The 27,788-nt window shown below is 29.7% G+C and overlaps 1 protein-coding gene across 1 annotated transcript; it reads left to right on the plus strand.

Moving 5' to 3' along the window:
- On the plus strand, positions 1–27,521 carry LOC142331690 (uncharacterized). The gene is made up of 7 exons (XM_075377722.1): positions 1–99; positions 2,561–2,663; positions 7,297–7,390; positions 12,406–12,529; positions 21,388–21,474; positions 23,770–23,802; positions 27,258–27,521. Exons 1-7 carry the CDS (start codon positions 73–75, stop codon positions 27,519–27,521), a joined length of 732 nt encoding a protein of 243 aa, XP_075233837.1. The 5' UTR covers positions 1–72.
- The last annotated feature ends 267 nt before the right edge of the window (positions 27,522–27,788 follow it).

Here is a 27,788-nt window from a genome sequence, read left to right on the forward strand (position 1 = left end):
GGTAAAATTAACAGAATTATAGCTTGAACGGCTTAAGATACGATAACTGCGTCGCTATTCAACAGTGTGACAATGACTATCAGCAGCGTATTGGTTGCCGTGAGTACCGATATATGATTTTTAATATTTTATTTTTTAATGAAAAATAAAACTTTAACAATTTTTATTTTCATTTTGAATGCATAATTAATTTAAAAAAAATTGCCTATTTAAATTAATAAATAATTTTTAATTTTTTTATATTGGTTTAATTATTGTCAGGAATGGATTAGATGTACCACTCCTTCTGTTACAAAAGAATTATATCCAAATTAATCTAGAGGAATAAAAAATAAAAAGTGAGAAAACTCCTATCAGAGTATCATAATAAAAACAAAAAATAGTATAAATAAAATAAAAATGCTAATAATAATAATCTGTTGTGGATACCACATGACTTCCTTGTACTCCTATTAGATTACATATACACATCTTTTTAAAATGAAAAGTACATAAAATTTTATTTCATTAATAACTTTTGATATATATATATTTATATTGTTATTATTGAATTATTACCTATCGTAAATTTTTTTTACAATCAGAGGTTAATAATTATTAATAAATCAATTTATTTAAATTAAAAATAAAGTTAAAAATAAAGGACATGAAGTCTGATTCGAACCGATGTGTCTTCCCCTTGTAAGATCCAAATATTTTATTAATTAAAATTTTATTTGGCTATAACTCTGACCGATAAAAATAAGTACCACTTATGATATATCATTGAAAAGCTCTCAATGAGAGCTTATTACTGCAGTTAAAAAAGAAGTCCAAAATCAATTTTTTTGGATATTGGGCTTTTATGGACACTTTTGATCAAGTCGATTCCAATCAAAAGCAGAGGTGCACAACTAGATGTTACAACAGTCCTAAATTCAAAATTTCAACATCCTATGACAAGCAATTTTTGAGCTATGCGAGTACGTACAGACATCATGCCGAAACTAGTCAAAATGGATTCAGGGATGGTCAGAATGAATATTTCCGTTGAAATCTGAAAACCGAAATTTTTCGCAATCATAATACGTCCTTTACTTCGTACAAGGAAGTAAAAAAGTAAAAATAGTTTTACTTAAAAATTATGTAGAACTCATAATTTTGGTTATTGTTTTAAAAATAAAAGGAATTAATTATTTTATCATATAAATACAAATAGAACTAAAAATGATTGACTTTCAAAGGTTTTTCAAATTGATTGCATAATTTTCCCCGTCTATACCGGTCAAGTTATCCAATTCTTTGACTTTTTTTTACAGAAATATAAAGTACTAATATATTATCTTTGGTATTATTAATTGTAAAGCATTTCAATTCCTTATATATTTCTAAAATCGGGCGAAAATCCGGAACTTAATATTTAAACTTAAAGACCGATTTCCGTGTGATAGCTTTTCGGATTTTCATCCGAGGATTCCCGGTCAGTAATGGCATTTTTCATACGATAAAAATTTCATTCCATGTTCCCAGGTACAAGCTTAATTCACCAAGAGAAAAATAGAAAAATGTTGAATATATTTCAGTAAATTCTTACTACAAATAATTTAGCAAAATATTTTCATCATGAATTCAACTCTAATAAAATGTAACTATGACTTTCCTTGAACCTAATATGCGAAAAAATGATTAATTCATATAAAATAAGCAGAATAAATCAAACATACGAGCTATTTACATTGTTAGGTTTTTATTTAAAATTTTCCTGCACGGTTAGTTTTTAATAGCATTATATAAAAACCCTTTTTTCTTTTTTCTAATCTTCCTTTTTAATATTTTACAATCTTATTTTCTTTTCTTCTCTGATATTTTTATAGAATATATCGAAAATATTCTTACTTTTCTTGTAGTACTCTTTCTGATAAGATGTTTCTCCTTTTCCCCGTCTAGTAACATGGAAGTTCTTTTCATTTCCGAAAGCAAAATAATATTGACGAAATAAGTTCACTTTATAGCTTCAGTAACAGTTCAATAATTTAAAAAAATTCTTCTATTGTTTTCACATTCTAAGAGCAAATATTAGTGAACGTTATGTTTCATCCATTTAGAAATCTTTCTAAATACTTCATACATCTGTTTATCAACATTATGATTTTTTTTTGTCTGTGGGCGAAAAACGCCTGGGCGTTATCATCGCCCGGAATTTTATTAATAAAAGGGTAAAATAACTCCAAAATAATAAAGTTTATAAGTTTACATTATGATGCAGTATATTTTAGTGTCAAGGTAATAATAGGAGTTTTAATAAAAATATATTTGTTTACTTGTTTCTTTATTACTGGTGGTAAATGCTGTTCTAAAAAAAATTATTCTGTTGTAAAAGTATCAATGTTTCCTTTCTTGTAATACTTTATATGAAGTGGTTCTTTTCTAAAAATATCTTTCATAATTTTTCAAATATATACATATGTATGCGCGCGAGTGTGTAATAATTTTGATGTGTCAGCGCACTTTTCAATATGCTTTCAAATCAGAATTATGGGTTAAATAAAATTATTATAATGTTAATTTTTATTTTTTACAGGTGACAATTATTGGTTGCTTACCGTTTCCAATTTGGGGGAAAGTCGACAGTGGTTCAAATAGTAAGGAGTTAACGAGAATTCCAAAACAAATACAGACAAATCGTAAGTATATTATTCCAGTTACTTGTATTATTATTTATATTAATCAATTAATTTGCCGATGTCCGTGGCGGAGTGGTCACATCTCGGCCTTTCATCCGGAGGTCCGGGTTCGAATCCCAATCAGGCATGGAATTTTCCATGCGTAACAAAATTACCATTTCATATTTCGATACACAAGTTTATATGGTGAATTAATCATTAAAAAACATGTTTAAATTAAATAATAATTTTTCAGCGGCTTTAATTTTTATTATTTTGACCTCAGAATCCATTTATATGTATTTACAAGGTTGATATGACGCATGAAATAATGTCATTAATAGTTTTCGATAATTTATTGCGATAGATGTTGTACAAATTCGATCAAGGATGCAAAAACACCTGATATTTATTTAGTACTAGCATTCCCGAAGCGGCTTCGCTTGTGCTATATGGTTACATAATTGTGTATCAACCAATATTTTGTCGTTTTGGACGCATTGTTATTTTTCAATTATAAAAGTTTTTCTTCTATAAAATTTTAATATTATTATTTACGTTTTTTTTACATTTTTGCAACTTATGAAACAGACAATAATACGAAAACAATAAATTATACAATATTAATTCACTATTGATTTTCTTTCTTCTTCTTCTTCTTCTTCTTACAACCCCCGGAATTTTTACCACAGTTCAAACCTCACCTACTTCACTACTGTAAATAAAACGTATAAATAAATAAACTAAAACTTCTTTTACTAAATTTAATGTCATTATTTCTATCGATGTTGTTTACGTGAATATCGACTTCCTCAGACAGTTATTATATGATCAAATATTATTTTAATTTATTACATTATTAAATATTATGAAATAATTACATGTAAACACTCCCGGCACAAATTAATAATTTATTGTGAAATTTTTAGCGAAATCGGTTAAGTAGAGTTAAACACAAAACAAAGATTGTCTTTTATTTATAAAGATTAAAGTTGTATTTATTGTTTGTGTAAATTTATAATTGTGTCAGCCAGTAGTTCCGTAAAGGCTTAATTTATAGAGAAATATCCAACAATAGAAATGTCTTATAATACTATTTTCTACCTCAAAGTACAATAAAAACATGAAGTTTCTACTTGAAATAATGAAGTTAGCCTCTACGTTGAAAAAGGGAGAGGATTTAAAAGATCTGATATAGACACCACATGATTTCCTTGTACACCTATTAAATATACACATTTTTTGCTGGACTTCATTTCAAGAGTGAGACACGATCCTCCAATTCTTTAATAAAGAATTTAAACATTTTTTTCATACTTTTCTTTTTGTTATTATTGAATTATTATTTATTGTCAAAACTTTTTTTTACAATCACAGGTTAATAATTATTAATAAATCAATACATTTATATTAAAAAAATAAAAACTTAAAAAAAAGGAAATGAAGTCGGATTCGAACCGACTTGCCTTCCCCATGTAAAATCCAAATATTTCATTAAATAACATTTTGTTTTGCTATAACTCTGGAACCAATAAAAATAAGCACCACTTATGATATATCGTTGAAAGGTTCTCAATGAGGACTTATTACTGAAGTTAAGCAAAAGTCCAAAATCCAAATTGTTTGGATTTTGGGCTTTTTTGGACACTTTTGGTCCAGTTGATTGCAATCAAAATGAGAGGTGCACAACTAGATGTTACAACAGTCCTAAATCCAAATTTCAACCTTCCACGGCTAATCCTTTTCGAGTTATGCGAGATACATATGTACAGACGTCACGCCGAAACTAGTCAAAATGGATTCAGGGATGGTGAAAATGGATATTTCCGTTGAAATTTGAAAACTGGAAATTTTCATGATCAGAATACTTTCTTTACTTTGTACAATGAAGTAAAAATGATAATTTTATATTTTTAATGTAGGGAAAATTTTACGGAAGGTTCCCAAAATCAAATTTCACATAAAACTTATAGTTTCTAAGATCCCAATGGAGGCTATCTTCAGTTGATCACTGTATATATTTATAAATATATACGTAAACATACTGTTATGCACCATAATTAGTTATTCATTAACTGATGATGGAATTACATAACAAAACACTTAACGGTTGAATTTAGAACCTTTTCGCTTAATAAAGAAATAAATTAAGAAATATACCAAAATGCAGTCGAATCCGATGGAGTTTGAATGGATTATGATACGTTTATTTTGTTTTGGCAGTACATAATCAGATATGTACCGTTTTTCTGAATTATCCTAAAAAATATAAGAATTTCACTTTTTGAAAATTTTTTAAATTAAAATATAAAATATCTGGTTATGTTTGTATGATATTCATTTCAATTTCAGGTACTGACCGTCCTATCTAAACTTTTTTTTTTTTTGAGTTTTAACTCAACTGCATTTTCTTTCCATCGCGCTAATGACCATAGCATTAACCCGATGGAAATTTGTAGCGTATGAAAGAATGCCATGCCTGATCGGGATTTAAAACCGGGACTTTGAAACCGGGATGAAAGGCCGATAAGCTACCACTCCGCCACGGAGATCGGAAAAACTTTTACCACTTAATTTATTGATCTTAGATAAAAATTTTAATTGGAAAGCCATCTAGATAACTATATTGGGTGAGAATGAGATAAACTGAGTGCATATCGATTTTTCAGAATTAGTACTTGCGTATTAATACTATTAGTCTGCTGGTGTCACATCTTTTAACAGATAGGATACCTGCTTTGGCTAAAACGAAGCAAAAAATTATTATTTCAATTTTTTACTTATTATAGCTAATAAATGACACTCCATTAAAATTACGATTAATATATCGATTTTGCTGCGTATGAAAAATAGCCAGTCTGATCGGGATTCGAATCCAGAACCTTCTGGATGAATGTAAAAGACGTTACCATTCTGCTATAGAGGTCAGTATTATTTAGTGCTCATTATCGTTATAGTTAATAGAGTTTAATTTAAGTCTTTTAGTCCAGAGATCGTAGGTGATCTTCCAACTAATTTCAATAAAAGTTTTAAAATTGATCTATCAAAATATTATTAAACTCTCATCTGAAAATATTAAAAGAATGTCCCGTAGACCTACCTTCTTAATAAAATATTGTTTTTTTTTTTTTTTTTACTAGTTTTGGTTAATTAAGTTTAAAAAATAATAATATTGAGAACTTTGTGGAACTTTACTGATAATTATATATACATTTTAATATTTTTTATTTTTTAAATTAGGTTCTAGTAGAAACATTAGTTTCATTTACTGGTTTTACTGGTAGACAAATATAGAAAAATATCTCCAGGGAAAAAATAAAGAGAATAAAGATTATTTATCTTTTTTGAAGAGATTTTTTTAACACTTTTTACAAAATGCCCACGATGCATTTCATTAAAAACTGTTTTTCCATCTTTTAACCCGTTTTTTAAGTTGAGAATTTATCATATTAAAAAATTAAAAAAAAAAACTATTTTTAAATGATTAAAAAAAAAGAAAATTTCCTTATTTGTTTGCCGGGAATGTATTTTAAACAATTATTGTATGAAAACGTTTTCTAAATTTTGACCCGAGCGTTCCCTTTTTAATAAAATATAAAATGTACTGGTACATGGAGAAACGGTTGGTGGTTCTAATAACAATAAAATAAACAACATTTTCATTATTCCACCGTTTTATAGAAGTAATAATGCGTGACGGTTTATAAACGTAACCTTCGTTGGATTTGTAATGCCTCTGAATTATTGTTACTTGTTTTGATTACTAAATTTCATAATATTATACATTTATTTATATATAATTACGTAAAAACTGAAAAAAAATATATACATTTTTTTTCTTAAATTACCCAAAGGGTAACTCATGGCCTCTTCTAACCAGCAAGATAAACACCTCATTTACAATCTTTTGGAGATTAGAGGATTTTTACCCAGGATGAGAGAGCATCAAACCAGTTTTGACAAATTAATTGAAAGAATTTCGTCGACTAACTTAAATATATTTAGGAAAAAAAAACTACTTTAATCCACAAATTTAAAAGACACCGGAGATAGGTTTATGATTCTTGAGGAGGTAGATTTCTTATCACTGAATTGTATGGTGTGTGAAAAATTACAATATGGAGCAGTTATCAAAATAAAGTTGATCAGCAGTTATAAATCCCTAATAACTAAGTATTTATCGGTTCATCCAAGCTCGAAAGGGTAAACTGAAAGTTGAAGAAACGAAATAAAATTTTACGAAACGTAAATAATAGGAAAGTTCCCACATTTTAAAGCAAAATAGAAATTTTGAAGCACATGCATGGAATTTTGAAGCATTAAACGGAAATTTTAGAAGTTGGATTAATAAAATAAATGTAAGGATTGAGGGTAAAATCCTTTTAGAATAGTTAATAAAAAGGATTTACCTTTAAAATAACTTCTCAACAAATCTAAATGTTTCTATCTATGCATCGTGATATCGTGTCTGTAGAGAATGATAAGGGAAAAGTTAAAATGTCATTTAAACCTGTTAAAATAAATTGTTATTTGGCTTTGGTAACAATTTTATTGACACATACATAAATATGCTAACTGGCTGGGAAATAAAATTTAATACCGCTTGTTAACTATTCAAGTAGGTTCATACATTTTTTTATCTATTTATTTTCAGCAACGGTAGTCAACACAGAAAATGATCACAAACCTGAAGAAACTGGAATGTTTGGTGCAGATGCAGCAGCTTTAGGACATGGAAAATATTTCCAGTAAGTCCTGTAACAGTGTATTGTATATGTGATAGATAAATATAAAATGTAAATATAGATATTATTTATTTATTTTAAAAAGGAGTTATACGAATTGGACAGTAATGTGGTTCGATGTTAGATTCAAAAGTAAAAATACCCGAGATACGTTGTATCTGTTCTGTGCATTGGTCTGAAGTAGAACTAAACTAAAATAATTAGAAAAAAATTGAGATAATGATGGAGTAGATTTTTTTTGTATAACTCATATTGAATAACTGTGATTCATATTTTTACATAGATTTTATAATACATATATCTATGATTGTTAAGTTTTATCAATTAATTTATCATATTGATATTTTTTATCAGTGGTCATTCAAAAACCATTTTTAATTTTCTTGTGATTTTAATTCATATGAAAGTAAATTAAAATATATAAACGAAATTATTTCATTTTTTATAATATTAAAAATCTAGATACGTATTTTTGTTTCATATTTATTTTAAATAATTCAAACTGAAACAAATAATTTTTTTATTACATTCTATTATATACCTAATTTTTATTTTAAAAACTCGGATTGCTACAAACAATAATGTTGTTTTGGTTTCGCTTCAATCACTTTAAAGAAAATAAATTAGTGTAAATGTTCACTGAAAATTCTAAATAAATATTGAGTCCTTAGAATTTTCTTAGAAGTACTTTATACAGCCCTTAAAATTGTAGAAATTTTTGCTGTTGAGTCCATTACTATCATAAAAAATCAATTTATTTGCTCTTAGTATAAAAATAAATCTAAAATTTTGTTATATGTAAAAACAAATATATAAACCGAATTAAGAAGAATAATTGATATATAGGGTTGCTAAGCTAAACTGATGTTCTATATACGCATGCGTAAAAGGGAAGTGAAAGCATAAATAAAATTGGACTTCTTCCACTACAGAGTATGTAGTAGATAAGCGCGCGACTGACTGGAGGTGCATTGGTTGCTTTTGTTCGCATTTGCCCCTCTATTCCCCCTTTAACCAATAGTCTCCGCTTTTATAATTCACAATACATGACCTAGATATAATGATATGTATCATACGCAGTTCCGATACACGCCCTCAACTCTTTTAATATTTATAATGTATCGTTGAAAATATCGTTAACATCTCCAGAATTCAGTTGTTGGGCTGTTTCATTGTATAAAATATTTATTATTAAATATGAATGAGAATTTGAGCGTACATATACAACTGTAATGTATAAGCTAAAGAATAATATATGATATAATAATAAAAAATGCATTTTTCAACATCGACAATTTTTTTAAAAAATGTAAAAGATATTCAATATAAAAATAATCAGTTAAAAAAAAATCTTAAGATAAATGAAAACAGATTAAAACAAATACAAATTCAGAAGCAATAATTCATCTTTACAAATAATGAAATTGAGACGAGGTCAGATTTCATCCGAAAAAAAGACCCAAATTCTTGGGCCAACTTATAAGAATGAACCACAAAACAAATCTTCAACAACATTTAAAAGTAAAACAACGAAATGGATCTCAGTAGTTCATAAAACCCTAAAAGAAATGAAAATTCCCAAAAAATGAAAGAAATCAAAAGAAACTCTAAATTGAAAGAAATTTTGAAAGATATAACAACGTTAAAAAAACTGGCACAAGATTTTAAGGGTTTTCAAGAGAAGAAGAAAAACTAAATCAATAACATGTGATGAAAAGAGAGAAAGTAAACCCACAAAGCGAAAGAATGAAGAACTGTTGAAAGTAAGGAAAAAACTCCCAGAAGAAAAAGAAACGAATGCATAATGTTACTTCAGGTGGTCCTAAATCGGCTGAACTAAAAACAGTAAAGATATACATATATAGAGCTAAACCTAATACTTATATTTATTAAACAAATTCTGGTAAACATAAATATGTACCTCTGAGGAGAACATGTATTTGGGGTTACTTTTATACACGTTAAAAAAATTAATAGAAATAAGAGTATGAAGTTATTGGCTTAGCTATAAACAATAATTGTATTATAGTAAGTAATTATCATGATAATATCTCTAACAATGCCGCTTGAAAAATATCTATCATTATTTTCAGACGTCATGAATGAGAGAAATATAAAAAAAAACATTAATACATTTTCAATAATAGTAAAAAAGAGATATACTTCATAAAAAACTAAATGCTTTAATAGCATGAGTTTAATTACCCCTCCCTCCCCCCCCCCCCCCAAAATGGAAAAGAATGAATTCTAGCAGGCATTCTCAAAATTATCCTAATCATATACTTTTGACCAGTGATAATAGGAAGAATTTTACTAAACTCTTCCCTGACATTCTACACCGTAACTCAAACTGGATTCAACCAGCATAAGTATAACATTTTGAAAACAGAGTACAGTAATTTTTTAAGTGATAACAATTTTTAATATTATTATACATTTCTTTTTCAAGATTGTTTATATGATTTTTAAAAAAATATAAATTAGCATCAATAGTCAAATCTAAATACTTAATATAATCGACTTGTTCATTTTTTTCACATTTATACCCTACAGTCTCAGTACATAAAAAAAGGTGAAATTTTGTTACTGTATTTATTTGAACATAACCCTTTAAATGAAACTTGATGTAATTAGCTATTTTAATGTTAAACGAGATATCGTTCTTATTAAGTAACCATCTTAATAAAATTTTATGAATTTAGAATATTAATAAATTCTATTGAATATCTGTAAATAGGGATATGTATACGATTCAATACGGGCCAAAACAAGTAGAATATGGCCATGTTTGTGAAAATCCTGATGAATGGGAACAACGTTACGAAAGGAAAGACGAAGATAAAAAACATATCATCGGACAGGTGCGAATAGACTGCGTACATTTTCTTTTTAATGGTTACCAATATATTTTTTGAATGTAGAAAGCTGAATTTAGATAAGGCTAAGGCAGTTCAACTTCTTAATATCTATTTGGAAATACAAAAATTTTCTTTAAATACTGTCATTTTTCTATTTATGTAAACACAAAAGTAACTAGCACAATTATTGTTGTTATTCTTTTATAATTTTTGTTAAAATGTTAATTTTAATTCTTTATTCTTTATCGAAATATTTAACTTCATCTAATGAAAAGAAAGGTAGGTTTATTCAACTTTAGTAAAAGTAGATCTCAATAGTGAAAGATAAAATGTATACAATTGAAAGGACCATTATCTTGTACTGTTTACGGATAGACATAAAACATGTTCTAGTTCTTTCAGATCATCTCTTCCAGAGTCTTACCAAGTTTCTTTTGTTACATGGAAGAATAAACTAATAAATCGGAATAACCATATTATCGACTAAATTAATGGAGGCAAACAATAAAAAGGATTTAGTTTAAAGACAAGTGAAGAAAGAATGGTGAAAGTAAGTAACTACAAATATTTGAGAACTATGGTGACAGAACACTGAAAGAGCGCAATGGAAACAAAAGAAAGGATAGGAATAGTAAACGAAACTTCAGTAAGAAGAGAAAATTACTATGTAGTAAAAGTTTGTTCACAGAAATAAGGAAGAGGTTAGCCAAATGCTATGAATAGAGTGTCTTAGATGGAAGTGAAGATTGGATTCCCCCATGCTTCACTGAAGTGAGAAGAGAGACTGAATTGAGGCTTTTGATATGTGGATATGAAGAATGATAGACTGATGAGGAAAGGAACGAGGAAGTAATAAAGAGGATTAAAAAATAAAGAGTACTTTTTCACAAAGTACACAAAAGAAAAGGGAACTGATAAGGACATGTGGATTGAGTAAGTGAAATCTTGAGAACTGCACTGGAAGGGTCAGTAGTAAAAGAAAGTAACGAGGAAAAAGAAGGATGAAGTTAATAGACGAGGTGAAGATTGGAAATTACATAGGGACGAAGGAGAAAGCTTCAGACAGAAATGGATGGAGACACCGCTGGCGTAAGGGACCTGCATACAGGCAGAGAAACAAGATTATTTTTATGATGCACATTTTCAGGTAACATCCATAGTTCTTTTTCTTATATATTTTTCATGGATTCTTTCTTATCTAATTGTTTTCTAATTTCATTACTTTTAATTATATACCATTATCAAATAATTTAATTTTCTATAGCTACAATTTTAACAAGATTTTTCCTGAGAATCAAAATTTTATTGAAAAATAGCAGCAAACACGATATAATTTGTATGTCCTGATTTAATAAATTTTTTTTATTATTCTTCCAAAATCTTTCGCTAATACAATCAATACAGTCTGAAATTAATTAATCTTTATCACTAAATTTTTCAAAAAATTATGTGAAATTTAACATCAGCAAAAATATGTAAATTTCGATAACTGTTCAGAGATTTATTATACGAATGTATATATTTATTTTAACCAGATTTTTACTAACTTCACTTTAGAATGATTGCCAGTAAATTCTTTACTTGCTGGATGAATTCGGATTCACTGGCGCATAAAACAGTATTTATCTGCCTTTAGGTATTGCTTTAAAAAATAAAACAAATCCATATATAAACAAATCTTTAGAAACTGACTGTTTCCATAAAATTTAATAAGGATATTCTTTATCTTAAATACACTATTCATTTATTTAACAAGTTTATAAATGAAAAAATTTATATTCATATTACTCCAGATGAATTTAAATATGTTTTTTAAAAATATTTTATAAAAAAAAAAAATAGAACTATTACCTTGTTAACTGCATGATCTTTCTCACCCCCTCTCTCTCTCTCTCTCTCTCTCTCTCTCTCTCTCTGTTTGTGTTTGTGTGTGTGTGTGTGTGTGTGTGTGTGTGTGTGTGTGTGTGTGTGTGTGTGTGTGTGTGTGTGTGTGTGTGTGTGTGTGTGTGTGTGTGTGTGTGTGTGTGTGTGTGTGTGTGTGTGTGTGTGTGTGTTGTTCGTACGTCCTAATAAAATTTCTAGACACGATATAACAGTATGAATATAAAATTTTAAAGAATATAATGAAAAATTTGTATTTTTATTTTATAACGTAAACAGGGATGCGTTCACTCATTTATTTGGGCCTCTGCAGATTGAGTTTGGACATATAAAGGAAACACCGGAAGACTGGGAACAGAGATACGAAAAGAAGGATGATAAAAATAAGCGATATCAAGGCAAGGTTGGAATTAAAAGAAAAAAAATTTAATATAACAATCTAGCAAAAAAAACAAAAATTCTTGTGCGGCTGTCCGCCTGATTTTTATTGCTTTTTATAATAATGCTTTATTAATTTTTTTTAATATAGCTTTTTTACGTTTGGTCTACGTTTTATTTGGCTTCGATACTGCTTAAATGGATTTACAAACCTTATTCCTTTGCATGTTACAGGCGTTATCTCGTTTTTAATCAACATATTGTGCATGAAACAATAACGGAAAAATTAAAAAAGGCATTGTGAGCATGTGCTGTCCCTTTCGTCATGGTTTTTTACTTTATGTAAAAGTAAAAATTTACCATATTACCGTTAGTAATATAAAATATTATTTTTTTTAGATTTCAAGATTTTTTTAGATTTCAAGAAAAAATCTTTTCTGTCTTGATTCTAAAAGAAAAAGTCTTACTAAGTTGTCTGAATAACTATTTTTTACTAAGATTTGCTATTCGATAAGTTATACTAGGAGAAAGTTACTTTTTATACAGTGTTCCACGAAGAAACAGAGAAACATCAGGACATGTTCTACTGGTGAAAATAATATAAAAAAATCATATAAAGATAGGTTTGAAAACGTTTCGTTTTCGAGTTACGGTTAGAAAAAGATTTCGTACGGATTTCAGCTCTTCTAATAAAAAGAAGCCTACTGTAATTTTTGTGACCCAATTAAGGAGTAAAGTTGATGGTTTCTTATGTAATTACAGCTGGGAAATAGGATAAAACAGGTTCCAAAACTGTATCTCCAGTAGTTTTTAAAATCCGATCTAAAACACAAAATTCGGTGTCGAAAAATAATTTCTTTTTAGGTTTGTATTAAAATAGTTTTGTTAAATGATTAATAAGTGTGAAAGATTTAATAACAAAACTTTTAGAGAATCTAATTATGAAAAAATTAATGTAAATATATCCAATAAAAAATAAATAAAAACTATTAAAAATCGGGGTTTTTATTGAAGCAAAACAGTCGAAAAATAAACAGAAAATTGTTTTTTTATGTTCCTTTTTTCTAGGAAGTAAGAAACAGGCGTTTAAAATATTTTAAAGAAATTCATGTGAACATTTTAATAAGTACTTTCATGATATGAACGATGTAGGGTACAATTCAAAATTTATTTTGATTTGATCAAAAAAGTACAGTTATTAAGTTAATTTTATTCCAATAAAGTTTACAGATATGCAAAAACTTCGTAAGTTTTGTATCCTTACAACATTAATATATATTTCATTTTTACGTCTTTCGATTTTATTACGTAAAATATTGTAAAAGAAATGTTAAAACTTCGAAATCACAAAAAAAGTTTCTTTGTTAACAAAAATTATCATGGATTGTGCAACGTGAATTAAAAATGATAATTATTTTAGGTAATATAGTATATTTATCCCGACACATAGATAGAATACCTTTCAATCGCTAAATTTTGTTAACTGGATGAGAGTCCTTCCGGCTAATAAATATTATGGAAGGCAACATCACGTACAAGAAATTAAAAGAAATTTAGTTTGGAATACGGCAAAAGATTTATAATCTTTATCATTCATGTAAACTTGTTAGCTGCTGTTCTATTTTGTTATAAAAATCACAAAAGTAATTGTATCAATTCGTTTATTACCACAACGTGACTAAATACTGTTCACTTTACAGTTTTTAGCCATATTACTGTACCGTTATATAATCTATATCAACTCCTAATACACATTTCGGCTAAAAATTGTAATAAAATTATTTATTTATTCGTTTTTTTTTATGTTTTAAGGAACGTTTTTTTATCAGGAAAGGGTTTCCCGTAATAAACAAAACACCACGGAGGAACTCCCTTTCCTTCCTATTACACGGTTGGAGCCAAAATGCCTTCCCGTTAACGAGAGGCCAAGTTTTAGCAGTTTAGTAAAACATCAAAAGCAGATTAGTCATACATCCAATCATACCTTGATTTGACCATCCTTTCATAGGTTGTTCTTTTTCTGTTTAGCCTCCGGAACCACCATTGGATAATCAGGGTGATATATATGAATGTAAATGAAGTGTAGTCTTGTAGTCTCAGGTCAGCCGTTCCTGAGGTGTGTGTTTAATTGAAACCCAACCACCAAAGAACTCCGGTAACCACGATATAGTAATCAAATCCGTATAAAAGTAACTGCCTTTAACAGGATTTGAACCTTAAAACTTTCGACTTCGAGATCAGCTGATTTGCGATGACGAGTTCATCACTAGACCAACCCGGTGGATTCATCCCTTCCTAGTAGACAGATTAATTGCCACTAACTTAAACTTTTATAAATATTTGGTAAATTAGTTCAGGTTGAGTAGGAATAAGATGTAGACATTATTACTTGAACATTTGGGGCATACCTAAGATATGAACATACATAATGGAATTTCCTCAAATTAAGTATTTCTCTCATTCTGTCACGATTACAAAGCAAAATTTTGAAGTTCTTTGGGGAATATAATCCTACCAGTTGGTATACTGGTTCTCAATCACATTCTTTTCTATCCCTTTCAAAGTCTGGAATTTTTTCATTTACCTCACATGTATATAGAGTGACCGAGATCACAACAATAAAAATAAAATAAATAGAACGCTACGAAATTTAGAAAGTTACTGGTATTAGTAGCAACTCCTACAGCTGGTATTCCTCCGGCCACTTATCGCATGGAGCATATCTCACTTCCAACAAAAAGTATTGAACTTTTTACTTCCTTGAGATTTCCGCATTGAAAACGCATGTTGCATTTATGGTTATAGAAATTGTTAGAGGTAACCAAAGCTGTTAACAGTTCTGAATCCAGTGTCTGCATATCTTAAGAGGAATTGTTGACCGTTCGAATGGAGATGTGATAATCCTAATATCCTTCAATTTGCTTGAGAGCATGATCCCAAATATTTCCTCTGAAAACTTATTCTGGTGTTTGGGGTGAAAAATTGAATAATGTGTTTGGATTATGAAGATAATGCTACTCCTCCTTTACTAATTAAAATTTTTTACAAAATCATTAACTATGATAATTATAATTAAATATGAAATAGCTTTATTACAGCATGTTGGTGGCCTATTTGAGGTATGATTTCCATAGGAAAGTGAAATGAATTGCATGTTGATTTTATTTTCTCTAAATAATTATTTATGTTACTCGTATTAATAAAATGTTTAAATTGCACGAATCATCAAACAGCATGTGCATGTGTGTAATATGTCCACAGATATCAACATTTACCAGAAAAAGATCATTATGAATTTGGCCACAAACGGGGCAATGACCATCATTTCAATGAACGACATGAGAAAGCGATACCACACCATGGAGTCTTCAAAACTAAAGTAAGATAAGATAAAAATTAAAAAAAAAAAAATCAATTAGTCCGGTAAGTTATCTACAATTTGTTGATCTGTTATTAAGACAGCTTTTTTATGTTATTGATATTTTATAAACCTGATTTAAAGGTATATTTACTTTCAATAGCAGATAAATTCCTTTATTGCCAGCACGAATGTCAGACTGAAATTGGTCAAGACAAATTGCCATATTACTTCCACTATCATTAAGCTTATCGCCTCTAGACAGTCAGTATAATTCCAAAATTAAAAGACGCTTTTCGGAAATTATGGCAAATAATGTTTACTGTTATCATTAATATTTAATTACATTTTTACATTCGAAATATATTTCGATTTATAAAGTGTAAACTCTCTACGATTCTTCAGGTATTAATATGGTATCGAGGTATATATGTTCGTATAAGTAAATATATTCAGATATATATATTTTTTTTTTTTGTCTTCAGTCATTTGGCTGGTTTGATACAGCTCTGCAAGATTCCGTATCTAATGCCAGTCGTTTCATTTCGGTGTACCCCCTACATCCCTAACAATTTGTTTTACATATCCTAAACGTTGCCCGCCTGCACAATTTTTACTATCTACATGTTCCTCCAATATTCCAGGATGCCTTAATGCGTGGCCTATAAGTCTGTCTCTTCTTTTTACAATATTTTTCCAAATGCTTCTTTCTTCATCAATTTGCCGCAATATCTCTATTTGTCACTTTATCCACCCACCTGAATTTTAACATTCTCCTATAGCACCGCATTTTAAAGGCTTCTAATCTTCTCTTCTCAGGTACTTCGATCTTTCAAGTTTCACTTGCATACAAAGCTACGCTTCAAACATATACTTTCAAAAATATTTCCCTGAAGTTTAAATTAATTTTTGATTAATCAAATTGTATTTCCAACTGAAAGCTCATTTTGCCTGTGTTATGTGGTATTTTATATCGCTCCTGCTTCGTCCATCTTTAGTAATTCTACTTTCCAAATAACAAAATTCTTCTACCTTCGTATTCTTTTCTCTTCCTATTTTTATATTCAAAGGTCCATCTACATTATCTCTACTACATTTCATTGATTTTGTTTTGTACTTATTTATTTTCATGCGGTAGTTCTTGCGTAGGACTTCATCCATGCCAATCATTGCTTCTTCTATATCATTTTTATTCTCGGCTAGAATTACTATATAATTAGCAAATGTTAGCATCTTTATCTTTTCACCTTGCGCTGTTACTCCAGATATAAATTGTTCTTTAACATCATTAACGGCTTTTTCTATGTAAAGATTAAAACGTAACGGGGATAGGGACTCCCTTTTAAAAGGGAGTTGTCAGACTCCCTTTTTTATTACGACTTCTTTTTTATGTTCTTCGATTATTACTGTTGCAGTTTGGTTCCTGTAAATGTTAGAAATCGTTCTTCTCTATCTATACTTGAACCCTACCTTTTTTAAAATGGTGAACATTTTATTCTAGTTTACGTTATCAAATGCCTTTTCTAAGTCTATAAATGCCAAGTATGTTGTTTATTTTTCTTTAATATTCCTTCCTTTATAATCTGAGCGGTAAATTGGCTTCCCTTGTTCCTATACTTTTCCTGAAACCAAATTGATCTTCTCCTAACACTTCTTCCACTCTCCTCTCAATTCTTCTGTGTAGAATTCTAGTTATGATTTTTGATGCACGAATAGTTAAGCTAATTGTTCTGTATTCTTCATATTTATATGCTCCTACTTTTTTTGGCATGATGACAGTAACACTCTTTTTAAAATCTGACGGAACTTACCCTTTTTTGTAAATATTACACACCAGTTTGTATAATCTATCTCTATCGCTTCCTCACCAACACTGCGAAATAATTCTGTAGGCATCTCGTCTATCCCAGGAGCCTTTCTGCCATACAAATATTTTAATGCTGTCTTAAATTCAAATCTCAATATTGCAACTCCCTTTTCTTCCTCTTCTTCCTCTATAACACCAGTTTCAAATTCATTTCCTCCGTGGGTGGAATATATTCCACCCACGTATCGACTTTCTCTTTCGTATTATAAATCGGTGTGCTATCTTTGTTTAACACATTATTCGATTTTAATTTATGTACCACAAAGTTCTCTTTAATTTTCCTGCATGTTCCGTCTATTTTACAAATGATCATTTCTCTTTCCACTTCTGAACACGTTTCTTTAATCCACTTTTCTTTCGCTAATTTGCACTTCCTGTTTATCGTATTTTTTAATTGTCGGTAGTTCCTTTTACCTTCTTCATCACTAGCATTCTTATACTTTCTACGTATATCCATCAGCTGCAATATATCCTTTGATATCCAAGGTTTTCTACCAGTTTTATTTGTTCCGCCTAAGTTCGCTTTTGCTGATTTAATAATCTCCTTTTTAACATTCTCCCATTCTTCTTCTATATTTTCTACCTTATCGTTTTACTCAGACCTCTTCTAATGTCCTCTTCAAAAATCTTCTTTACCTCCTCTTCCTCAAGCTTCTCTAAATTCCACCGATTCATCTGACACCTTTCCTTCAGGTTTTTAAACCCCAAACTACATTTCATTATCACTAAATTATGGTTTCTATCAATGTCTGCTTCAAGGTAAGCTTTACAGTCGACGAGTTTATTTCTATATATTTATTTAACCATGATATAATCTATCTGATACCTTGCAATCAACTGGCTTTTTCCATGTGTGTATTCTTCTATTATGATTTTTAAACTGGGTGTTGGCAATTACTAAGTTACATTTTGTGCAAAACTCAATAAGTCGGTCCCCTCTTTCATTCCTTTCATTCCTTTTTTCCAGCCCTTATTTACTCACAATATTTCCTTTCTTACCTTTTCTGATGCTTGCATTCCAATCTCCAACTATTATTATATTTTCATCCCCTTTTATGTGTTTAATTGTTTCGACAATTTCTTCATATACACACTCTACTTCATCATCATCGTTGGCACTTGTAGGCATTTAGACATTAACAATCTTGTCGGCTTAGGTTTTGATTTTATCCTTATTATAATGATTTTATCGCTATGCATTTTGAAATAGTCTACTACTCTCTTCCCTATCTTCTTGTTCATTATGAAATCTACTCCTGCCTGCCCATTATTTGAAGCTGAGTTAATTATTCTAAAATCATCTGACCAAAAGTAGTTTTTCTCTTCCCACCGAACCTTGCTAATTTTTATTACATCTACATTTAACGAATCCATTTCCCTCTTTAAATTTTCTAACCTACCAATCTTTTTTAGACTTCTAACATGCCACGCTCTGACTCGTAGAATGTTATTTTTAATTTTCTGTTGATTCTTTCCTTAATAGTCTCAACTTGGAGATCCAAACGGGGGACTAGTTTAGCTCCGGAATATTTTCCCAAGGAAAGCGCCTCCATCTTTGTTACATGAAAATGCAGAGAAGTATAATTTCTTGAAAAAAAACACAGCTATAATTTTCCATTGATTTCAGCTACGCAGTAATCAGAAGATTGAGTGATATGCCCGTTTAAGCCCTCCTGACCTACGCCCTTAACAACTACTGAAAGAGCTGCAGCCCTCTTTCAGGACATTCCTTAGCCCAGATCTCAACAGATACCACTTCGATATGGTTGCACCTTCGATCCAGCTACTCTGTATCACTGAGCACTCAAGTCCCTCACCATCGGCAAAGTCTTATGATTTATAGAGGGAAATATTTATATAGGAACATAATTTCAATTATTCAGTGCGTTTGGAACGTTGCTGTGCACTGGATTTATGGAAGTGTAATGATGAAACTCTCTTAATTATTACTTACTAATTTTATTTCATAGAAACGGATATTATAATAACTGAAATAATTTATAAAAAGTGTTGAAAATGACCTCCTGCAACATCAATACAACACTGCACGTTTCAGTTTGTTTTCAAATACTTTAACCAGCTAATGTACTGGAATGTCTCGTACGTAAGCCATTATTGCGGTTTTTAGTTCGTCAATCTTCCGTGGTCTGCTGTGAAATACTACTTGTTTCACTGTGCCTTCGCATAAAATGTAATCTAGGGGAGTCAGATCGAGCCAAAAATTCCTCGAAATGATTCGTTCACCAAAGACATTTCGTAAAAAAGTGATTGACCTGTTAGCTGGGTGCGTTGTGGCGTCATCTTGTTGGAACCAACCGTGATTGATCTCCACTTCTGTTAACTAAATAATAAAGTTTGTTAAAACAGCATAGTAACGATTACGATTAACTTATTTTAAGAAAAGATTGGATCCAAAATGCGCGTTCTACTCACACCGACCCAGCCTCCAATTTTCAGTTCGTGAAAAGATCGTTCGAGTAATTCATGGGGGTCAGTTGTCGATCAGAGTCGTGTATTTTGTGAATTAATATTCCTTCCCAAATGAAACCACGCTTCATCTGGAAAAATCGTAATGGCGAGGATACCTACGGAATTTCGGTCCATAAAATGTTTAAACCATTGATAAAAATTTATTCTTTTAGTATGACCTGTAGATTTCAGTTATGAGCACACATTATTTTGAAGGGGGAAAAGTTCTTTTCTTACAGCTTTATGTCCGGTAACAAGTCTGATATTTTACTGCTGTGCTAACTTACGTATTAACTTTGATGGACTTTATCCGAAATATCAAACTGCTTCTGTTCGTTTAGTTTAGGTGGTCATCCACTTCGAATAGCATCTTCAAAAGTGTCTGTTGTCCAAAACGTTTTAATAACAGTTCAAACTGCACGGCGGTGAGGAAGAGGAGTATTTTGAAACTTTTCAGAAAAATTGTGCTTTATTAAACCAGTATACTCGTCACCTTCACGAAAGACGAGAAAAATTCAACGAGAAAAATGCGTTTCTCTACAGAAAAAAACCATTACGTATCTCGCAACTATTTATTCCGATAAATGAAATAAAACGAAACGAAGCTCATTCAAGAACAATTAAACTGGTTAGTTGACATTAGTTCAGTACATATTACTGAGTAACGTCCAACAAACCCACACGGCAAACAACCTAACGCTGAAAGAACAGAATGGACCGCGTAATTCTAAAGCACGCTGTACAGTGACTTTCCAAACGCAATGTATTAATTTTTTCAAGTTTGTCTTAATGCAGGCTTTGTACATTATTTGCTCACGTTTTCCTAACTATCTTTTACATGTTTATTTTATGTATAACTTCATTCGCACACAAAAAATGACAGTATTTCAACTCCATAAATTAATGTATTAAAAAAACGTAACCCTAATTGTGTTAAGTAATTATAACATTATTAGTTCAATACTTTATGAAACAAAATTTTAAAATGTTTATGTAATTTAGTCTGCGTAAAGCATTTATTTATATAATTTTTGTTTAATGGTTGTATAAATTAAATTGGTAATGACTGTAGTCTAATTGCTTCTGAATCTATTTCTTGATCCCTATTTTTAAAATAAAGTTGTAAGATCAATTATTATTTTATTCCTGTTTTGTTTTGTTTTATCAATTTTTATAATACTCACAACAGGTTCGTTGGGGAGATAAGCATGGAGGTTATGGAGAACATTACTGGGATTACAATCATGCCGGACACGATCATGGAGGCAGTAATGATGTGAGTACAGTTATATATATATATATATATATATATATATATATATATATATACATCGACTTATTTAAATTAATCTTCTTATAGTTCATAATTCCTCTGTACGTTAATTTTACCTACACATATTGAATTTCAGCCTATCCGCTAAGTACAGAATTAAAGAAACATTCTTACCTTTATTTCCTTTACATTATAGTGCTTTCGGGCAAAAACCCATCCTCAGTAATGCTTTTTGATTTATCTTTATTTTCATTTACACATTTACCTACCATGCAACATTTTTATACTTGATTACTTTTTTATTACTTCGGTTATTGAGCAAAATATTAAAAAAAACTTTAAACATTTACAGAACATACATTTTTTCAGCCAAAAAACTTTTAAAAAATTTAGACATCTATTAAAATTGCAATTAAAGTTAAACTTTTTTTTACTAAAATTATTTAAAATTTCTTTCGATGTTGCTTTAAATAATGTTAGTACAGTACTGTACTCAATTATTTAATAAAATAATCAAATAATTATTTGATAAGATTTTAGTAAAATTAAATTGTATTAAAATTATACTTTGAGACAAATATATGTCAAGAAAGTAATACTGCACATAAACAAATATGTAAATGAATTTAAATTTAAAAATACATTGCACAATACTCATTCAGCAATAACGAATACTTATACCACATTCTTTTCAAAATTAACTGTTTGCAAACTTCAGTTTTCCTATTACGCCAGTATATTATCTAACAAAGTCCCCAATCATTTTAACGTCCAAATAATAAATAGTAATTTAATCAAATAAATAGATTAATGGATGAAAAACAATATATATTTTAAATTACCAAATTGAAATACAAAAATAATCCACACTAATGACAATAAATTTAATACATTATTATAATGAATAACATACAACAAAATAAATTAATGTACTACTCAACTTTAAAATATCTACATACATAAAACTGAATTTTTAAGTGAATGCTAAAGCAGCGTAAATTCATAATAATATTCAGTTGTCTTATCTTATGAATATTTCTTGTTGTCTTATCATACGTTATCTTATAATGTATTCTTTTTTATTTCTCCATAATGAAATTATTTTTTCCTCATTTTTTTAGATTATGAATTTATTATATTTTATTTTATTTGATTTTAATATGAAGTTAAATAATTTTACATTCTAGTTTTATGTATTTTTTAAAATTTAATTTTTCAATTAATATTTTTATGTTTTATTTAATTTTTTATGCATCATGCTAAAAAAGACCATGTATTTTTATTTAGTTAAATATTGTATTTTTAGTTCCTTTATTAATCATCCTATTATAATGATATGAACTCGCGGGTAGCGCTCAAGGTTTCTTTTGCTACCTGCGTCAAGGATAAATATGTTGAATAAAATTGTATATGTAATTTTTAATTGACAATAAATAAATAAATGTATGTATGATAAATTATATGTAGACGTAAATTCATGTTTGCAAAGGTTGTAATAATATAATTTCGGATTCATCTCCATATTGTGATAGATAAGAAAACTGTGAATGGAGTATCAACGGTCAATGGAATTCGGCTGAATGTTATCTAGCTTAATCAAATCCTTACTATATGTCGTTGAATTAGGGATGGATAGGATTATTTCTGGGAAAGGAAAGCCTGATTTTGTTTTTGTGCTTTGGTCTCTTTTGCTTCCAAAGTAAAATACGATTTTCAAATAACGCAAAATTCCAATTTAGATAGATTGACATTCAGGTTAAAATAATTAGGAAACCTGATTAGTTGGTGTTCAAAGTTGAATTTTAGTTTGAATTTAAATGTATTTATCCGATTAATGTGTAGTTTTTTATCAAATTTATTGTATTATAAATTTTGTATTGTTCAAGTTGGTTAAGTTTGTGATATTTACGTGTTATTAGTAAGTTCACGTTATGGTTAATATTTCTGGGCATATATCTTTTTCCTATGAGATGATTTGTAGATTTATTCTAATGTAATGAGAGGTGCTTGTACGTATTTTATTATTTCTAACCATGAGTAAATATCGGTCCGATTTGCTCGATGTAGTAAGAGCAACTTAATTTATATTCTCCTGGATTAGTTTTGATTTTTTAAATGTGTGCTTTTTATTATGCTATCTGTTTTGTTTTTTCTTCTCCAATCTTAGATGATAAAGTAAGACTGAAGGAGATCATTAATTTAAGAATCTGGTTGATCATAAATTGTACCGTTTTTGAAAATAGTATGTAGTAGTAACTAAAATTACAAACATTATATATATTTTTCATCGTGTTACAGGAAGAAAGTCATGACGAAAATGAAGGTGATGATGTAAGTATTTGAATTTTCTGTTTTACAATAATTGTAAGTACTCTACAATATATTGGAAATAATTTGTTCAAACAAAAATAAATCTAACCAGTTTCTGTCGCCGGCCTCCATGGCGCGAGTGGTAGCGTCTCGGCTTTTCATCCGGAGGTCCCGGGTTCGAATCCCGGTCAGGCATGGCATTTTCACACACGCTACAAATCATTCATCTCATCTTCTAAAACAATACCTAACAGTAGATCCGGAGGTTAAACAACAAAAAAAAAACCGTTTTTGTGATAAATAAAACGAATAGAAACCAAATTGCTAGTTTAGTTATGGGTTTTCCCCCATATATCTGGTTCACCTTACATTAATTATCTGGCTGAATGTTTTATATTTCATTTAATTATTTCCATACATAATAGTACTTATTTTAAAGCATAAATCTAAACTGTTGCTAATTAATATACTTTTCATTCCAAATAAAAATTTTCGCATTTCAAAGGGTTGTTTTAAGGGGTTGTAGGAACCAGGTTCATGGAGAATTCTTGAAGTAGAATTCTTGAATTCCTGTCTGTTTGTTTTCTTGGTTCTATCTTAGAAAGATTTTCCTTTTTATCTACCTTTTTTTAATTCTTTAACTATATTCCCTCTATTGGGTTCTATGAGAATCCGTCATTTTCCGAAAATGTCCACATCGAGAACATAAAATCCAATAAATCCATTACGTAGTTAACGATTTAAGGTAGCGGCGAGTCGTTACAGTGGCGAACAAATTAATCCAAACATTGTATTTTTAACAGAAAATTTTATTTTTAAAAGAAAAAATGTTTAATAGTCAAACTAACTCAAATTTAATAGTTTATGTGTCCTCCTTTATTTTTGATTATCTCATTAATTCTCTTTGGAATTGATTTCACTATTGTAGAACAATATTTTTGATTTCTTCATCTTGAAACCAAACCTGTATCACTGAACTAATAAGGTCAGTTTTGTGCTAAAATTAATTTTCCAAAGTCTTCTTTTTGGTATGGCTCATAAATTTTCAATGGGATTTAGGTCAGTGGAGTTCCCTGGCCTCGAGAGCACTCGAATATTTTGGTTTTTGAAGTAATTTTTTGCTTTCTTTGACGTGTGACATGGTGCAAGGTCCTGTTGGAAAATGAGTTCTGAGTTCTCCTGCATAAGTGGGACTATTTTTCTTTGGAATATGTTAATGTGTTGGTCCGACTTCATCATCCCATTCACAGGCACAACTGCTCCTGCATGTGTAAAACATCCCCAAAACATCTTTTTCGCTGGATGTCTGGAAGCTTGTTGCAGGTGTGCTGGCGTAGTAATCTTCTCATCTGCTGACTTACGAATGTATGCTTCTCTTTCCCCTTGGACAAAGAAATGAGTCTCATATGAAAAAATAACTTTTTTGCACATCTCAATCAATAGTCCATTCTTTATATTCCTTAGCAGACTATTGAAGTCTTTTTGTCTTCATAACCTGTGTCAGTAAATGCTTCTTTTTAGGTTCCAAGCAAATCCTTCAATCTTCTACAAACTGTCATATCAGAAACATTGGCTTTCAAGTCCTATTGGCTTTCAAGTCCCTATTATAATAGCTAACAATCGTGGATTAATTTTGCTGTTTCTTAATAGTAATCGATCCTGTGTAGGCGTGGTTTTATTTTTTCCGTCCATATTTTTCTTTTCTCTTTGGAGAGATGGAACCGGTTTCCCTAAACTTTTTCACGATCTCATTTACAGTACCTAACCCCACACTGCACTCGCTGGCAATCAGTATTTGAGTCATGTGTGTGTGTGTCAGGACAAAGCAACAATTTTTGATCGCTTTCGTGGGATTATATAATTGAATTAACTAGAAATGAATAACAAACTTATAACAAAAATTCACAAGGTCATCAAAAACTAATTGATGAATTATAAAAGCACAACAACCACTAATTCTGTTTGTATATGAACTAACAACATAAACTTAAACACCAAACAGCAAGCAGTCTGCCACAGAATGAAAATTCCCTACAACAGAAGAAAAATTCCCTTTGTTCGGATTAATTTGTTCACTACTGTATTTATGAACCTTTCCCGGGTCTTCGTTTTTCATCGAGAGAGCACATAATAAGTTTAGTGACTGAAATTAGTATCTGTTATTCTTGAACTTTCTAATCCCTTCTAAAATAAAAATGTTCAAGCTATGTTTATATATCGGTAAAGTAAACAATGATAGGATCTAAATCAAGGTACATTATCTTCTTGTAACGTCTGGAATGTGAATGGAGTGGCTGGTGTAGAATAGCCAAGTAAGGAAATACTGCCGAGCTATGAATAATAGATAACAACTCGATCACTATTTTTTTTAATACTATCTAATATTTGATTGGTGCATAGGTTGCTCCAAGTTCATCTTTCATAAAGAGTACCGAGTTTTTACAAAAAAATTATTTCAGTAAAGATAACAAACACTATGAATTTTATAAAGTGAAATTGCCGGAAGATTTGAATGAATTCAAATTGTTGAGAATATCGTTTACTCTTTTTTATTTTCTACTATTCATTTATTTATTTTATTCATACATTTATTTATTCATTTTCCTAACGTGTACGTTACAGTCTGTTCAAGTAGTGAATACTTAAACCCCCCCCCCCACCATGATCCAATGAGAAGAGAATGATATGTATGACATGTAAATAAGATGTAGTTTTGCACAGTCTCAGGCCGACCATTACTGAGACGTGTGGTTAATTGAACTCCAACTATCAAAGTACAACGGTACCCATCACCCAGTATTAAAAGCTAAAAAATAAAATAAATCGTATAAAAAGCTTTTATTAGAATTCGAACCAGAGAACCTTCGACTTCAGCTGGTCAAAATGGATATTTCCGTTGAAATCTGTAAACCGAAATTTTTCTCGATCGCAATGCTTTCTTTACTTCGTGCAAGGAAGTAAAAAGGTAATAAGAATCATGGATAATTATCAAACTTTAATTATCATGATTAACTAATCTAACTTAAAGATGTGTGCTGGAAGTATATTTTTTGATGCTTAACATCTTTTTTCATTTACTAAAAACTTCCTGAATCCGTTAGTAATCTAAACGTTTTTTACTTCTCTGCCCCTCTCCTTCTTTCCCAGAATCGAATTCATCAGGTTCATTTCACCGTTATTTTCTTCTATTAATTTCTTCATTTCTTCCTAAAACCTTTATTGACTTAATACCATCCTTTGTCAGTTATATTTTCTCCCCACTTTCTCCTTACGTATCCTTACCTCCTGCTTTCTTACCTTTGCACCTAATATCATTAAATCTGTCTTTCCCCTAGTCTACTTGCCACTGCTTGTAGGAAACTTAGGCTCCATGCACAGTTTTTTTACCAACTCTTGGTCAGATATCAATTATTTATTAACGTTTATTTTCCTATTTTAATATTATTTTATTTAAATGATAATTATGTATGTTTCAGGGCGATTACAGTCATAATATTCCTGAATACGTAGTGCCGTCGGATAAAACCCTATCGACCTTTAAACAAGCACCAAATACAGACGGGACAACGACTTCTGAAGATAGAGTTAAGAGGCACCCGGTAAATGGAAATCAGAACTTAAAACCTTCAGCGGTGTCAAAAGTTGCTGATGGACCGATATCGCTGGTTTACGATGTTGAAACTGGTACTGTTATAAATGAAGCTACTGGACAGTCTTATATATTACAACCAGTGAATTAACAAAATTAATTAAATATAAATTTTATATTTTTGTGTATGTATGACTGATAGTTTGTATGTGTGTATTTTCATTGTATAGTATAGGATAACAGTTTTTCAAGCCATTTTTGTAAATAAAAGTAAATTATACGTTAAATCGTTGTTATTTTGTTATTATTACTATTATAAACTTAAATATAAACGTAAATGTGTCTTCATGCTATCCATACTACGAGTAATAGTGTCTTCTCTATCCAAATGTTTCTCAAAATAATAGGAAGTGAGTGA

Source organism: Lycorma delicatula, chromosome 10, assembly GCF_047948215.1.
Source record: "Lycorma delicatula isolate Av1 chromosome 10, ASM4794821v1, whole genome shotgun sequence".
In the NCBI taxonomy this organism is placed as follows: Eukaryota; Metazoa; Arthropoda; class Insecta; order Hemiptera; family Fulgoridae; genus Lycorma; species Lycorma delicatula.

Coding starts and splice junctions, on each gene's coding strand:
- LOC142331690 (XM_075377722.1), top strand. CDS start 73: ATGACTATCAGCAGCGTATTGGTTGCC. Junction 7,391..12,405: donor GGACATGGAAAATATTTCCA/GTAAGTCCTGTA, acceptor TAACGTAAACAG/GGATGCGTTCACTCATTTAT. Junction 12,530..21,387: donor ATAAGCGATATCAAGGCAAG/GTTGGAATTAAA, acceptor TACTCACAACAG/GTTCGTTGGGGAGATAAGCA.